The 17,190-nt window shown below is 40.1% G+C and overlaps 1 protein-coding gene across 2 annotated transcripts; it reads right to left on the minus strand.

Moving 5' to 3' along the window:
- Window positions 1-1,663: 1,663 nt before the first annotated feature.
- On the minus strand, window positions 1,664-17,159 carry YTHDF1 (YTH N6-methyladenosine RNA binding protein 1). Of its 2 annotated transcripts, none has more exons than XR_005562488.1 (5): window positions 16,767-17,159; window positions 16,357-16,381; window positions 14,796-14,875; window positions 5,249-10,753; window positions 1,664-3,179 (listed from the first exon to the last, which is right to left on the minus strand). XR_005562488.1 is itself a non-coding variant. In XM_027710603.1 (5 exons), the coding sequence occupies exons 1-5, from the start codon at window positions 16,791-16,793 to the stop codon at window positions 3,153-3,155; spliced, it is 1,683 nt and encodes a 560-aa protein (XP_027566404.1). In that variant the 5' UTR covers window positions 16,794-17,159; the 3' UTR covers window positions 1,664-3,152. The 2 variants fall into 2 exon arrangements, 1 of the variants encoding a protein (XP_027566404.1); XM_027710603.1 differs by having other exon boundaries at window positions 9,230-10,753.
- Between the last annotated feature and the right edge of the window lie 31 nt (window positions 17,160-17,190).

Below are 17,190 nucleotides of genomic sequence, written 5' to 3' on the forward strand. Positions count from 1 at the left end.
ATTTTACATCCCCCATTTCCACGTCCCAAGAATGAGTGAGGTAAAAAAACCCACGAAGTCTGGCCTTATGATGTGTTATGGCAGAGAAGTAATCTTGAATATGAGCTTATTTTTGTCTGCCTGTTTCTGTCCCAATATCTCAGTGTAGGTTTAACTTGATCATTTTCTCTACAAGCTTAAAACCATCATTCACAGCAACACACATAATCTCCATAAAGGTCAGTTATTTAGTACTATTACTTTTGGTGTGACTACCTGCAAACAGATGTTTTTTCCCCTCAGTGGTGTTAAGTTCACAGCCTCAGAGCAGTGCAATGTGCTGCTATCACCAATCAGCAACTGAACCAGAGAAATAATTTCATTTAACTCTGTAATCAGCATTTGGTGCCACCAGCTCCATTTGGCTTAAAAGTGGAAGGCAGCAGTGCTACTGTCACACCCAAACTCTAAAAACATCAAGCAAAAGCAAGTCACTTAAGGAGTGAATTTAAGCACAATTCCAAAACCATGCAAGCACGTTCCTTCAGAACTCTTACTTGGACTAAATAAAGAATAAGTAAGACCTGGGACATGAAGTTATTCCAAAAGAGACATTGGAAGAATGCTTCTTCCCCCTCACAGTGTAATTTGAACACTGCAAACCAAAAAAAAAAGCGAGTCATCTCTTGAAATTGCAATGGCAGGGGACTGAAAATCAGAAGGACCAGCAGCCAGTTCAGTCATCTGAGCACCCAACGTGGTCGTAGCGAAGGGGATTATTTTACCCACTGTTAAATCTTCTCCCACTTAAATCAGATAGTGCTGCACAACACTGCAGCATCAGGAAGAAATCCCTGCATGCTTAAGCTGTTATGAATGTTTTCTGTTACCCACAAAGCCTGACAGCTGAAACTTCTTGTTTCCTTTAATACAGTCAAACTAGTTTCAGCTAAATGCTCCCACTTTCTTGCCTTTTCTTCTTTTTTTTTTTTTTTTTTTTGGTGTTTTTTTAATATTTACCTGAAATCTATGAGTGTATCACTGCAGAGATTTTTTTGATCTGAAAAAAAACTAATAAAGTTGTGCCACTAACTTTCCTCTTTAGGGTCCAGATGGAGCTGAGTTCTTTTGGCTCTGGAATCACCAGTGTAAGTGTTCTGACATAACAACTGAAACAAACAGCAGGTGCTTTTATTAGATGGCAACATGCTTATAAAATGCAGTATTGCTTCAATAAGTCAGTTAAAAAAAGATATCAAGTCAAATTACTAAAGTTAGAGCTGGCAAATACAGCCAACTGTTGGAAAAGAAACTGGTCAGAGCTTTAGTTGGATTTAAGAAGTTCTTTTCTCACCCTGGTGACCCCATGGCTGTGCTGCTGCCTCCTGAAGTTTGCAGGACAACTTCCAATCCTTTCTTCAGCTTCTCTACCACACAAGGAGAAAGGGAAGCACAAGTGACAGCCACTGGACATGCACATAGTTCCTTGGAGGAACAGGCAAAACAGTTAAATGTTCTCTGCAGAGTCCTGCAAAACCCTTCTGCAACCATCAAGTGTGCTGAGAACAAACATCTGAGTTATTCAATCAAACCACTTCTCAGGTTAGACTTAATTCACCAGTCAGCATAAAGGGGGATTGTAACAGAGGAAGAAGGCAGGGAAAAAATGAAAATGACATCAAGCTTGCTAAATATGTATTGTTTATTAAGGCTTGTATTCTCCTAGAGGAAAAAGTTAATCTGATGCTGTCCATTACCCCTTACAGGCAGTAACAGTCCAGAGACAGAGTTATACGTTCTAAATACAAGTCTAAATGATACAGATTAAACTTTATTTAAATTGGAGGTCCTTTTGGAGTAAATAGTATTCAGAAGATACTTGCTTTCTAATATAGTAAAAGATCCTCTACAATAAACACGTGCAGATTCAGTGTGCTAGAGCAGCGGACATGAGCACCATTTCCATGCTTAATTGGAACTCCAGTTGGTGACAGGTTCTCCGACGGTCCCCTCACTCCACAAAAACATGACAGCAAATTCAGTTTCTTAAAACAGGTTTTTTTACTCATCCAACAGAAAAAAAAAAATTAGACATACACACCGTCAATTTTAAACATCTGAGGCATAATCCATCATATTATCCGTACTATTAGTTCCTACGTTAAAGCTCAGCATTATTGGTATAAAAACTTTAAATGGCATTAGGATTTGGGGGGCTGGGAGGGAGTAATGAAGGGAAGGATTAAAAATGATCTGCAAGTTAACTAATAACACCTGAAAGCTGAAACAGGTTTAAACACATTGTTTAAAACCCCTGCAATGTCGATAGCATCACATTATTATTTAATTAAGCTACAAAAACCGTAAAGCAGAATTATGGCTGAGAGAAAGCATCTCGCTCACCCTCGGCAGGATATGGAATAACAGATGCACACTGAAGCACTGGTTAACAGAATGTGAAAGGGAAATATTTTCCAGAGAAACAGTTTCACTGACAATTTGATTTTCTACTAGACAGAAAAAACCAACATGGCGCATCAGCAGTTTTAAAAGTGTAATTGTACAGATAAATAAAGAGGCAGAGCAGCTGCACAAAGTGATCAGAAATTAAGGTTTGGGTTTTTTTCCATTTCGAAATTCTGAAGTGCAGTATCTTAAGAGGTTTTCCAAATGACAAAAAAAAAAAAAAAAAAAATCAATGCATGGTTTCTTACTTCCGCCATGAAGAAAAGGGTTTGGGAGGAGGATAAAGGAAGATTTGTCATGTATTTTCCATAATCTCTATATCTGGCTAGGAACATAATTCGTGCCAAAATAAAGTCTTTGGGAAGCACTGACACTTTAGTATGCTCATGTATAGGTCCACATTAGGTTAATATAACTGTTTATCAACTTAAAAAAATAAAAACAGACACACCTTTATTAATGATTTCTACAGAATTTTACATAGAAAAAAAGATACAAATTAATGCAGATCCACTTGGGCAAAAATAAACTACAATGTACTTAAAGATGTGACAACTTAATTTCCCCTGCACGAGAAGATATATTGGAGCTGAAAGCTTTAGTTTGTCCTGATGCCAGGATACAGCACCAGTTATACTTAATTTTGTTTCTCATAGTCGAATTTAATATCAGTTCTAGTATATATATCAAACTGTATATGTTTATTCTTATTGTTTGTTTCGATTCTGACGTTCCTGCAAAGAGAAAAAAGTTAAGATTTTAGTCAAATGAACAAGCAAAAAGTTTTTAGTAGTTTTAACAGCACTAATGTGATCCCAGATAATTACACACTTAAATCAATGCTGCTACATTTTATAAATATATTGTTTATACCCAAAAAGCCCAAGGACTTGATAACTTAATGTTTAAGTGCAGCCTCAAGTGGAACATCTGAATGAATACCTGCACAGCCACTTCAAACCAACAGCAGATGAAGGTCACTGAGAGAAAAGTATGAAATATCAACACTCCTAAAGAGAAACAGGATCTGCAATATTCTACTTTCTGGATTATTTTAGCTACTGCAGTAGTAGCACAACCAATACACGAGCAGAAAGCAGATTAGTGAACTCCACAGAACTGGTATAATTTTGAAGTACTCAAATGACTTTGGAGTTTAGTCACACTCAGTAAAAGCAGCGATTTGAGCTGTCTAGAAATTCTGTTCCTAATTCTTCCTGTCTGCTCAACTGTTCTGGGAGGCACTGGGAAATACTTGACAAGTTGGGGGAAAAAAATATATCAGGTAGAAGACAAGTTATGTGCTTTTGCGTGGTCTGATAAAACCCATCATGGCTGGACTGAACCACCCAAGAGTGTCCCAAACCATTCCAGTACAGCAGCTGGGGGGATCTCTGAGCCTCTCGAAAGTTTCTGCTAATCACAAATCCTGAAAACAGATAAAGGCCATCTTAGGGATGCAGCACCTGCAGGTAAATCTTGGCTAAGGGAGCCTGTGCTTGGCCAGCAGCAAACAGGGAGGCCTTTGGAGCAGTGTCTGCACAGGGATTACACAGACACAGTGAGAATGCCTGAACAAAACCAGGGGGGACTTGTTCACTGTTTCAGGAGCCCCACAAGCTGCAGAAAATGCCACAGACAGCAGGACAAAACCATGCTGCTGTATTCTTTAGTCCTGTGCATTCTCCAGCTAAGGCACCAGCTAAGGCAGACTGAATAGAAAGGGCCCAGCCTTCCCATTTCCCACTCCATCCCAACACTGTCTAGAACAGACTGTACAGTGCAGAACTGGCATGGAAAGACACAGCTCTGCAAATGCATCAACATGGCACCAAATCCTATTTCAAGCAAGAAAATTGTGAACTAGCCCAAGCAGCAACAACAGCCAACTCCTAAACGAACGCCTTCAGATTCTACTTGTTTTGTGGAATCCTTCTGTATAAAATTCCTCTGAGAATTGTTTCTGTTGCGATATAAGGCTTATTTGCAAATATACCAAACATTATAAATGTAACAGACTGCATTTGTTGCTTCAGCTGGTCACAGCATAAAAATCAGAAGAGATTTTAAAAAACGGAATATATTGATTTCTGCCTCCAGGCAGAATATTAATATTTCAATATTCATAATAAAATTAAATCAACAAGGTCCAGTATGAATTCTTAATCTATGATTTAAGGTAGAAGCAAGAAATAGCAAAACTGTTTTACCAAATCAACAAAACAGACTGTGTAAAGTGGTAGAATTAATTTTAAAAATCTATATTCCTCCTGTCTTTTAACTGCTGACTATGATGAATTGTCAATGAAAGACATTTCTTAGTGGCAAAGCATCAGAACGTATTACATGTTGAATGTTCTTAATAAAAGGAGCTTATGTCTGCCTGACATTTCAAACAAAAGGTAGTTAGAAAGAATCTAGAACTGAATCGTATCAGCTCGTTTTCAGGCTTCAAAAAAAAAAGTAATTGTTCCATCCTACCTCCATTTCTAAGGTGGCACATCCCCTTTAACTCTACTGCCCTACCATGCTCAGCAGCCCATTCTTGCCCATTGCCACCTTATGTAACTTCTTTTTAGTTTCCTGTGTAGTCACCCGCTGACCGTCGTAATTCGACTTGCTTTAAAAATTGAAGGTTTACATTCTCATGGACTAGTCCCACATAAACAGAGACAGGCTGGCACCTGAGACTTCTACCTGGTACCTGGAAAGTATGCTCATGGCATTCAGAAACTCAGCTCAGGCTTTATAATTCAGTAAAAAGCGCTATTTACTGAGCAAGTTCTCAAGCAGTTCCTCCTACCTTGCTGCTTGCTTTCTCTCTTGGGGGCTAATCTGAGTCTTCCTCTTTACCAGTGTCTGAAACCACATAAACTGATGCAACAATTCTTCGTGCTTCTGAGCATGGCTGCTTTTTAGAAGCTCTAACTCTCAAATTCTCTTCCTTACTGCTATTTAGCACTACTGCAAGCAAGAACAAACAGTTTTGTAAGCAACTAACAAAGCTTTGCCCGTTTTGGTTCTGAAGATCCGGAGCCTTCACAGTTTCTCTTCTCCAGTGGAATTCTCCAGTATCTCACAGGAGAGCTCCTGCTGCATTTCTCCTTCGTGACACTAATGTATGTGGTCTTCAGACACAGGGAAAATGGGTTTTCACATAACTTGCAGAAGTTTCCATCTTGGAGACACTCGTCCCTGTCAAACTTCTGTTCTCTTCACCTCAGTCTAAAATATCTTCACCCTTCCTACTAAACTTAGTCAAAGTCAACAGGATCAAAGTATTCATCTTCAGACACAAAAATATAAATGTTTTCTTTATATCAGGAACATGGTATTAATCTTATAATATAAATGTTTTTTAGCTAGAGCTTTGGAGGAAGAACAATATTCCATCCTTAAAAGTCCAATTTCAATGAGTGTGTTCACAGAAAGCTCACTGAGAGGAATCACAGTGCGCTAGAAGAAAAGGAGTATTTCCAAGTGCCAACATGGACCAGTCAACACTTTTCAGTATTTAATCACCTAAAGGGGAACTGGTAATCTTGGAGCTTTCTGAGGCTATGCAGCTCAAGCACCAAGGAGCAGACCTTGGAATAGCTGGGTGCCTTGACCCAGATCAGAGGTGACAGCACAGCAGCCCAGTACAGGAACTGTGACCATGTGCTTAGGCACAGATCTGTGAGGACCAGCTGCTGACAGCTGATCTGTCACCTGCCCTACCATGAGATGCAAATAAAATTACCAAAATCTACAACAAGTTTATTGCCTTTACAAGCTTTTTAACTTCAGAAGATAAACTTAACTTTGTTAAGACTGTGCAAGCACGTTTTTAGGGACTGTTAATAATTAACACCACATTATACTGTATTTTCTTTTGAAGAAGCTCTCATATGTCACAACTTTTTTACATTTTCAGAGCATGAGTTTAACCATGGAAGTTGCCCTCTGTGGACAATGTAACAGCCCTGGAACTGACTGAAAAAGGCTGGGAGGGTCAGGAGAGATTTCAGGCCACTCACTGTTTTGCTATTTCATTCCAGACCCCAATATCCTTCCATTACTCCTTTCCCAGGTTCTGGGTCAAAAGACTGGGCTTAAATATTTTATTACTATGGCAAATCAAAAGCTGGACTTACATCCCAGCATGACCAAATCCTCCCTCAATTCCAGATACCACAGTACTGGTACCAGTGATGGATCTTTGGCACTTCAATGAATTTCATCCAGCACTGCACCTGCCAAACCCTCACCTGCTCACTGGGCACTAGCACAGAGGTTCCTGCAGCAGTTCAGCTCACTCACACTGGGGCTGGCTCTGCACATCAGTCATGGAAATGCTGGTTAGCAACAAACTGGAACCATCTACAGAACTGAAATGCCAGTGCACTGCACTGATTATGTTGTTGTTCCCTATGAAATATCTGTGTATAAATGACATTGTGGCATTCAAGTGCTCCCCGTGCAGATTTTTAAGATCTCTGGCCTTTTGGAATCATGACAGTGGTGAAACAGAGGCACAAAATTTCAACAAGTAATTAATTTTGCAGTTTAAACAGAGTATATTGAATAAAATCAGTAATTTGAGAATCCATTAAGATGGCACATATACAAACAACCATCTGGAATGTCAATTAGGTCATAAGATACCTTAACTGGCCATGAGAGTCTTCAAAAATTATTGTGAGAGGAACATTAACTTTGTTTAACAGTAAGGTTTTAACTTCAATAGCACAAACTTCTCCATGATAAAAACTTAAAGTGTGTGTGTACATCCTGCAAAAAAACTCTTCTAATAAACAGCTGGACTTCTAAAATTCATTTAGTCAATGAAGGGGAAAATACTGACTTTCCAGGAAATAGTTTTAGAGAGTGCAACCTGACAAGCAGCGTCTTAGTTTTCATTCCCTCCCTGCTGATCTGCTTTCCCTCTCTAGCACTGTTACCTTCCTCACTTTGGTGTCCCATTTTCTAAGCTATTCGGAGGTATCTAAGAAATATTAAATTAAGACTTCATATTTTATTTTGTGACTGTGTCACACAAGCTAGAGCCTCGGTTTTAAATGAGGAAGAAAAATGCATTATTTTGAAAAAATGATCCTGTTGTATAGCAAGCAGTGATGTGGTAAGAATGTTTCAGCACTTGAACTGAAAGTGGGAATTAGCTGTGTTTATTAAACGAACCCAAAATGGGATCAGCCCTCTGAGCTACTACAAAGCCAAGGAATTTCAGTGTTCAGCATGCCACCACCAGGATCCTCCTCGGGCCAGCAAGTTATCTGTGCAAGAGCAGAACTCTCACTTTCCCCATACTTTCACTCCTTAAACACACACACTGTTCTCCCCTCCAGACTTGGCAGCAAATTCCAGGGAGACTCAGCATTATTAAAAACCCAAACCAATCCCACCCTACACCATAAACACTGGACAGAGGAACCCAGCCCACCTTAGTCAACACTCTCTCCTATGTAAGAGAACCTCTCCAAGACACAGGTTGCATTAAATATTGAATTGCTGATTGTCTACTGAAGGAATGAAGTGTTCAAGTAAAGGCTTTTACGTTTTACCTTGTGAAACCCCATGGGGAGTACACAAGAAAAACTTCCAGTTTTAAGCTGTCCTTCCCTGCTGTGCTGAGGTCAGCTATGCACATCTATCACAGCCAGGAAAAGTTCAGCTAAAAGTTTTTAAGATGATGAACTCTTTTTCCTCTCATACTTCAAGGGTACATTATATGAAGACAGTTTAAAGCAATTTTAAATGGCAATAAAAACTTTAAAAAGGCAATCTTAAAATTTAAGCTGCAGGAACATGCTTTAAGTCTTTGCTTTAAAAACATCCTGAAGCAAGTGCAAACTGCACTAAACTAAACCTGTCAAACAAATGCTGTATCTGCAATGCTACACAAAAAAGGTCTGGGAAACACTATCAACATCAAGCAAATTTAAGTTTTTCTTAGGTAGTAACTACACACCCCAACACCTATTATTTTGTCAGGCCATTACTTCCAGAATGCCTAATTAGAGAAAGGCATTCTTGAAGCTGAGGTCATGGGATAGAGAGGGACAGAGGTCTCCCGTGGTAGACTTAGAGCCATGAAAGTGTATGGAAATTTTTACTACACTCTCCCACTTACTGCCCAAACTTCTCTTACTAAGGCTCCACTCAAAACTTCAAGAATTAGTAGACAGATTAAACCTGGGAACTGAAAACCTTTATTTATCCAAATAATACATGTGACTTCAGCAGCAGAAATGCAATCTTTCTAGCACTATTCCAGCAATTTTATGCAACTCTTTCTTTTCCAGAGAGATCAACTGAACAAACAAAATCAGGTTTCTTGTTTTTAAAGGTGACGTACAAATTTCAAATACCAGTACAGGTATCAATTCTGATATCCCAGTTCCAGTCAAACAGTGTTAAAACACCCATAGTTAAGGCAAAAAACTTAAGTGCAATCACTGGCAGAATCCAATTCTGAAACAGAAACTATTTTCTAGTTTATTAACCATTTTAAGATAAAAAAATAAATCAAACTCCAATAAACTGGACATCAAGTCCTTTACCTGCATTACTGCTTAGGTTTCTGCTTCGAAACTCATCAGCTACGAAACTTTTCACAGACAGATTTGCATCAGTTTTTTTTTTGGTGTTGTTAAACACACATGAAACCATCGAGACATATTAAAAACATTTCAAATTCCTACTTACATTTTTCCACCATAGCAGCCTTCACATTTCATTTTCCCCATATCTGTGTATAAAATAAATTTTTTAATAAGTTTACCTTCCGCACCACCTCCTCCTCTTCCTGGCGCTTTTCATAATGAGAAAAGTCATCAAAGATGGAGGTCGTGTGCTTGTAAGTAGCAATAATTTTAAGCACTTGTTTTGCTTTTTCTAAGGGCACCTCCTGTGTATCACGGGAGTTTGTAACGGGTTTGTTGTCATTGTTCTCCAGCCTGATGTGTCGGAGTTGGTTGTTGGGCACATCCTTCACAAAGATCCACTTGACATCAAATTTCCCCTTCCACTTGTCCTGAGACCAGACACCCGCACTGGTGCCATAGTCCACAGGTGATTTCATCTCTGCAACTCCACAGAAGTGTCCACTGCCGTTGACACTGAACAGCAAGTAGACTGGACCCTTGCTGTTCATGGACCGAAAAGCGCTGTCCAGGCGTTTGTTGCCGTGTTCTGTACTACACCAAATAGAATACTTAATGGAACGATGAATATCATCCTCAGAATAGCTCTTTATTATGAACACACGTCCATTTTTAAGGTTCCATTCGAAATCTTTAGGGTTATAGCTGTGAGCAGCTTTCAGTTTTTCCAGGACAGGATGGGACTCTCCGCTGGGGACAGGGTTGGGCTGGGTGCTGCCAGCTGAGCTGCTGTCGGTACCAGTTCCTCCACTTTGGCCAAAAGCTGCGTTTCTGTTGCGAGGAGCCACCCAGCGATTTTGGGGTGGCTGCTGAGGGGCCTGATACTGCGGCTGAGTCAATGGAGGAGGCTGAGTTGGAACAGGCTGAACAATTGGTTGCTGTGGCTGTGGAACAGACTGAGGAGAAGGTATCTGTTGGGGGGCAGGAACTTTTGCCACAGGACCCTTATTGTCCCAAGTACCTATGTCCATATTATGCTTTATAGGGGGAGGAGGCAACGCTCCTCCGATTACAGGCCCAGTTTTTGTTTTCATTTTAGGCTGTGGTTTCGCAGGCTTACTGGCAATAGCAGCCCAAGAGGTTGGTTTAGATACTGGCAAGTTTACATTAGATCCATTACCAGAGAGGGCACCTGTCATCCCGGCACTGTTAACAACAGAACCTACTGTTTTCACCGCAGAAGTTGTAACATCTCCACCAATCTTAAGTCCAACCATTCCCTGCTCAATACTGTTCATTCCAGGAGCTTTATTTAAAGTATCATTATGAAATCCTGTTTGTCCATCCACAATGGTACCACCCAGTGAACTGGGTGGGTAGCTGTAACTGCTCCCATATGCTGAACTTTGAGTCTGCTGTCCTTGGGACCCGCTTGTTCCCCAAGCTGAGAAGGCAGGATTTTCAGGGAAAAAGTTAAACCGGTGCTGATAGATATTATTTCCCAGACCCCCAGGCTGTCCAAAAACAGCATCGTGCATAAAATGATGATCTCCATTACTGAGCTGTCCATAGGTGGTGAGATAAGGGATAGGAGGATCTCCTCCTGTAGACCATGGTGCTTCACTGAGAGAATAGGGGAACCCAATAGATGGTGGATAATAACTGGACAGATAAGGATCAGTCATTGATGGATAGCTACTGTTCTGTTAAAGAAAAAAAAAAGTCACCAGATAAATAAACCCTTCATTTATAGGTAGCCACAACACTGTTCATCACCAAACAGAAAAGAAAAATAAGAGACAAGGTAACGTAATTCCTAATTACAGATTTTGGTTGACACTCCAAGAAAGGTTCAGGGCTAAAATGGAATATCTCGGCATTTATAATATACCCCAGAACTACTGGCTCACAGATTTTGAAACCATGTAATCTTAGTTACAATATCCCAAAGGATTCCAGGCAACTTAACTAGCTATATTTTGTAGCTCACAGAACTAAGGATATCTAGCATTTCTACACTGCTACACCAGAGGAGCTTTAGACTACACTAGCTTAATATGACAACTCATATTATTACAATCCTCATTATGGAGTGGTTTTGAGAGGCCAACAGTCTCCAATAAGCAAAACACATCTCAAGTGGTAAAACATGTAAAGGCTACTTATGACACACAGGAGCACAGCGAGACCACACACAGGCCAAGTCTGCTACAGGCAGACCTAAGAACCACCAGCTGAGATTAAGGTGACTGATGCACCACAGACAAACACATGCAAAGATGGCACATGACACATGCCACCCAAACTGTTGGGAAAAAGACCCTTTCTAGCCTTTTGTGTAAGTCTCTTCATCCCTCAGTAAAGTTACAACTATGCAGGAGTGTTTCTGACTGTCCTTCCAAACAGGCCGTCTCTCCCACTCCATGAAATCAGAGACTGAATGGTTAAAACCAGGAGACCTCCTTTGAAATTTCCTCCCTTTCAACTGTTTTTAAACCAAGCTGAGAAAGCCTTCCTTCCAACTAACTCTTCTGCTGACACCTGATTTTTGAAACGTTCACTATGATTCTCATATTCAAAAGAACAAAGCCAGAATATTCTAAAGTAGGTTTTATTCCTCTTCAAATAAACTTGCAGCATATGTACTGGAGACCTTCCAAACTGACACTCTAACTGTAATTACCAGTGAGGGGGAGGGAAGGTCAACATCTCCTGTTAATGAGTCAAACAGTAGCTCGCCTTTCCTTACTCATAAAGACTATTTTAAGAAGGGAAACTCTTCTTTCAAACTGAGAGATTTCAAACTTGGGAAAAAAAAAAAAAGTATCTGCAAAATTAGTGAAGCTGCACCAGAACTTCAGTCATTTTTCCAAAAATCTGATTATTTCTCAGCTTTTTTAAAAAATGAAGTAAAGAACTCTCCTTGCTGAGGATAAGCTTAATACCTAACTGATACAGAATCAGTTTTACTCTTCATTTTTCAATGACTCCTTTCCATGACACCCCAAAGTCAGAGTAATTCAATATCCTTACATTCCATACACAGATGGATACCATAATATGCCTCCAAGACCTCCCTGTGGTACTGCAAACACTTCTGAGATTTAAACAGCCTAAATTCAATGTTATTGATTTTAAAAAATGATCTCTGCCACTGCTCATGCTGCCTTTATTTACATGCAAATCCTATCATTAACAAGAGTTACAGAAATCATCTGCCTATGAGATGGTCCTCTAAAATACATTGAATTTTCTGAGACTCACAAGCTAAAATAATCAATATTTAGCATATCAAAACATTTTTCTGAAAGACTTTACTTTGACAATGATGTGTGTTATATTTTAAAGTGTTACTATGAGAAAAAATGAAAAACAAATGCAGGTGAAAGGGAGGAGACATCAGTAGTTCTCTGAGATACTTATGTTCATATATTCTACAGATTTAGAATTCAGGACCAAAAAGAATAAGCCTAGAGAAAAGCAGGTGTTTTGTCCTAAAAATATTTATGCTAAAGGATTCTAGACAATTCCTGTGTCTGTCACCTCCTGTCACACAGCCTGTGAAGTCTCCACAAGGATTCTAACAAGATTAAAGGAAAGTTTCAGCAGGCATCCTTACCAAACATTCAATCTATTTGGACTGGCTTTATGCCAGAGTGTGTAAAAGAAACCCTGTCAAAAGTCCTTCCCTGCAACAGCAGAACATTTATTTCAACAAACTTATCCTTGATCTTTCTGCACCCTTCCCTACTTTTTTTATCAAAAACACCACCAAACAAAAACAACAAATCAACCCAAGCATTCTGTTAATTAGGAAGGGAATCTCCCCCACAGGATGCTACTTGCTAGTGATTCCCAGTTCCATATGACTAATCTCTTGGTTCTGAATGATTTGAGGTGGAAGATGCTTGTGTATCAATAGTCGATTTGACTCAGTTCCCTTTGCTCTTCAAAGTGCTTTTAGTGTGCTTTACATCCCTGCATTAACTGCTGTTACCTGGAGCCCAGAACTTTTATGGTGAGAAGGCACTACTCAGACACGATTTTAAACAGAAAGATGGAAGACAATTATATTTTATGTGCTTTTATAGCATGCTCATACTCATTTTAAAGACTAATTTGTGTTTTGAAATGACCAAATTAATACAATATTACCAACTTACAGGAGATCTCTGATGTCAAAAAGATTGTTGTGTCAGCTGGGGCTTTAATTTCTTAAGTATTTTTTAAAATATCCAACTGTTTTCCAATCTTTTATGGAGTTGTTTGTGTTTTCCAGTAATTTTTAAGGGCTGAATAAATCTGACTGGGTAACCAGATAATAAAGCTTTGTTCAGCAACATGGTTGTCTTCTGTACAAAATCTCACAGTCCTAATTAATGCCACTGTCACTTTTCACTTAAAATTGTAAGAGGACCTACACAATTGTTTCTTGTAGCATGCCAACTTCCCACTGCAGCAGAAATAAATCGCTCAATGGAGCTACACTTTCACAAAGAAAACTTTTATTATAATTATGGAAATTCTAACAGCCGTAGCAATTTTTCTATTTAAACCTAATAATTGGGCTTGTTGACAGCAAAGACAAGTTTTCTACAATTAAACTGTAACAGATGGCTCTACCTTTCTTCTGTGTTAAACATTCAGTATATTTCACATTAGAAAACACAGCTTGGTTGAAATTACCTACAAATGTGATGAAGAAGAATTTCAAAAAATTAGAGGAAGGTGAAAACTTAAATTTATTTTAAAATTAATGTTGCATTAAAAAATAAAATTTTACTTCCTTTTTTCCCCCCCACAAATTTTCTGCTTTTATACCTTCTACAGCACGTTAATTCCAGAAGAGGGAATGCTTCCCATTAAATTAATTTAACTTTGTGTAAGCCTGGTGAACGTGTCTATGCTGCAAGAGAGCTCAGTGATGTCATCATTATTAACAGTGGCATCTATCAGTTTCAGGATGAATTATGAATTTCCTTTCTAAAATGTAACACTTAGCCTTTCCATCAAGAAATAATCAGGTAGTTCTGGGAAGTGTCCCTCTCTGAAATGGCATTTCATACTTAATGAAAACTTTTTGCTGCTTCAGTTTCTTTACAGTTTGTTCACCTTGATGATTTGAATGTTAAGTCAAAAATTACCTCAATCACAAGATATTTTCAATTATAATCATATTTAAGTCATAGATGTTAATTTAATGTACATTATAATGAGAGTTTGCATTACAGTACCTTACTCTGAAGTAACATATCTTTAATTCTTAAGATATTCCAGAGGACACGAAAGAATAACATTTGCTGAAGTATAAAAAGTGGGACGACTCTACAGACTAGCTAGAGAGCATTAAAACCAAACTTCAACTACATTAATTTCTAGGATTATATAAATAATTGAAATCAGGAGAGCCCAAAAGCAGAACTTTAAGACTCCCACATGCAACTTGTCTATCAAAGAACTGTAAGATCCAAGTCTGCCCCAGTCCAGCCTTATCAATGTGAGGAGCAATCAGCTCCAACTACTTGGAGCATCAACTTCATTTTCACTTGTGGCCATCTGGATATGCAGAGTAATATTAGCTCTGGGAGCACAAATGCTGGTTGTATCACCAAGTAACACAATATGTTGTCATTTCTTTTTCCATTTCTATTTAAGGAATTTGCTCCCTCCACACAATCCTATGAATTGAGTGCCAACAGCATGCCTAAGGAAAAAAAAAAAAAACTAAGTTAAAAATACACTAACCTGATTTGACTGCCCAGAAAGGTAAGGTTCAAAATCGTTGTCATGAACTGTGTCCTTCTGATGTAACGAACCATTTTGTACTACAAGAAAAGGGTTACAACAGATTATAACACCATGAGCAGCATTTCAGGAATGACTTCCACCCTATGCTGCTTTCTGAAAAGCCATATTTCTTCTTCAAAGCATCAAGACTCATAAAAAGACCAGGGGATGACAATTTTTCCCACAAAACTCTTTACAGTACTGCTTATAAAACTAAGTTTGAGTAAATTAAATAAAAAAAATTTCTATAGTTGAGAGCGAGTAGAAAACTCATGTGAATTAACTCTGAACAAATAGTAATTATTAAGAAGAATTTTGTGAAAAATATTGGGAAACAACATCTATTGTTCTGGTCCATAATTAGAACACTCAAACTCACAGTTCTCCCAGCGTGTTATTCACTGTTTAAGCTGGTTAAAATAAGATGATGTGAAGTTACATTTAATTGTGAAATGATGACTGGTAAGTGCTTTGATATCCTGATATTTTCAGGAAAACTTAAGTTTCAACGTTCTCATCTGTAAAACAGAGATATCTGCCATAATCAACGTCCTACTTCAGCATAAATGAATGTCTGAAGAAAAGCATTCAAAACCCATTACTGAAAGATATACAAACCCCAAACTGCTATTAGGTCCCTCCAAATTACTTCCTGTGTTTGCTTTAAATTTAAGAAAACAAGGTCAAATACATTGTATGATAGTTGCTGTATCTACCTATTTCATAGAACAGCTGAACTGAATACAACACTACACCAAATAGGACTTTTGGAAAAAAAGTTTAGGAATTTATCAAAATATTTCTGCGAAGTTTTTAAACAAGAGTAGAGGCAAAAGAGTGTTTACAAACACAGCAAACAGTGTCCAACTTTCTGCAACTGGAAGTAGATGAACTTTTAAGGCAGTTTAAGATCTATTGAAATGCATTTATGAGTAGAATATTACTAGTTTCTAAGCCTGAACAGTTACACGTTTATTAGCAATCACAGGAACAATCAAGGTATTTCCTCAGATGGCCTGTTATTAAATTTAACTTCAAATAAAGCACAGGAGTTATGAGAAAGCCTATTATCTCACCTGAGGTTAAAACTACCTTTTATTTAAAATTCCTTAAATTATTAAGTTTGTAGGCTTATGTCAATACCTCAGCCAACAGCAGAGCAGCAACACAACTGCATTCACAGAGCAGGAAGAGAGTGTGCAAAAGTATGTAAAAATATATATTGTACAGAGACATCCTTGTGACTTTATGTAGGAACCTGCTTTATTTTCAGGAAATTAGGAGCATTATTTAGTATCAACACACAGTCCTTCCCCTTGCAAACTCAGCAGCGTTAAGTGGGATGCAAGCAAGCCTGGATGAATGGCAGTTTACCTTATTTTGGAAACAAAGCACATATTCCCTCATTCCCAAATGTTTTCCATACAGATTAAGAGAGATACATTTCTGCTCCCCAACAGGTACCTGTGTAATTGATCTATTACAGTAACAATTTAAGCGATCTCGGCACGATCCTCACCTTTATTATCCTGTCCCTTCGGTCTCTGGGAAGCCACGGCACATGATTAAGGGGGAGGGGGGAGGGAAGGGGAATTAAAAAAAAAAAAAGTTAATTTTAGAAATATTGTCATATTGTCACTGCAAAACACGAGCGCAGCGCCCGAGGACGGAGAAGAGGCTCATAAAAATTGCCAACAACATCTCGGGGTTTGTTGGAGCCGGGGCTGGAGCAGCGTGTTCCACGTATCACCCAGCACCGGCCTCCCTGAGAAATGGCCCCGGCTCTGGGGAGGCGGCGGGACCGCGCCGTGCCCTCGGGGGAGGCTGAGAACCACCGAGCTCCAGAGCAGCCCGCAGGGGGAAGAAAAGCCTCCCGGGGCCTCCCAGCCGCCGCAGGCCCGGGAACCCCCCGGCCTGCCGCTCACTCACCTGAGGGTCAACGCTTGTGGCAGACATAATTCATGTACAGGGCCGCCGTGGTTCAGCAGAGAGAGCGCCGGGGAGGGGGGCGAGGCAGGGCCGCGGGGCTGCGGGGCCTGGCGGGGCCGAGGGGCGGCGGCGGCGCCTCCTCTCCCCTCAGGCGGCGGCCGGGCGGGGAAGGGGCCGGGGCCGAGGGGGAGGGAAAGGGGCCGCCTGGCGCCTGCTCGAGGCGGCTCCTCGGGGGTCGCGGCGGTGCGGGACGGCGGTGCCGCGGCTCGGCGGTGCTGGGCGGTGCCGCCCCGTGTCTCACATGCCCGCGGGCCGGGCCTGGGGCCGCTCCGAGCGGGGGCAGCGGCGGCCGCCGACTCCAATGGCGGCGGGCGCCGGGCTGCGGTGACGTCAGCGCCGAGCGCGCGCGGGGCGCGCCGGGAGC

Source organism: Pipra filicauda, unplaced genomic scaffold (assembly GCF_003945595.2).
Source record: "Pipra filicauda isolate LSUMZ 115617 unplaced genomic scaffold, ASM394559v2 scaffold13_size5146498_pilon, whole genome shotgun sequence".
NCBI classification, from domain to species: domain Eukaryota; kingdom Metazoa; phylum Chordata; class Aves; order Passeriformes; family Pipridae; genus Pipra; species Pipra filicauda.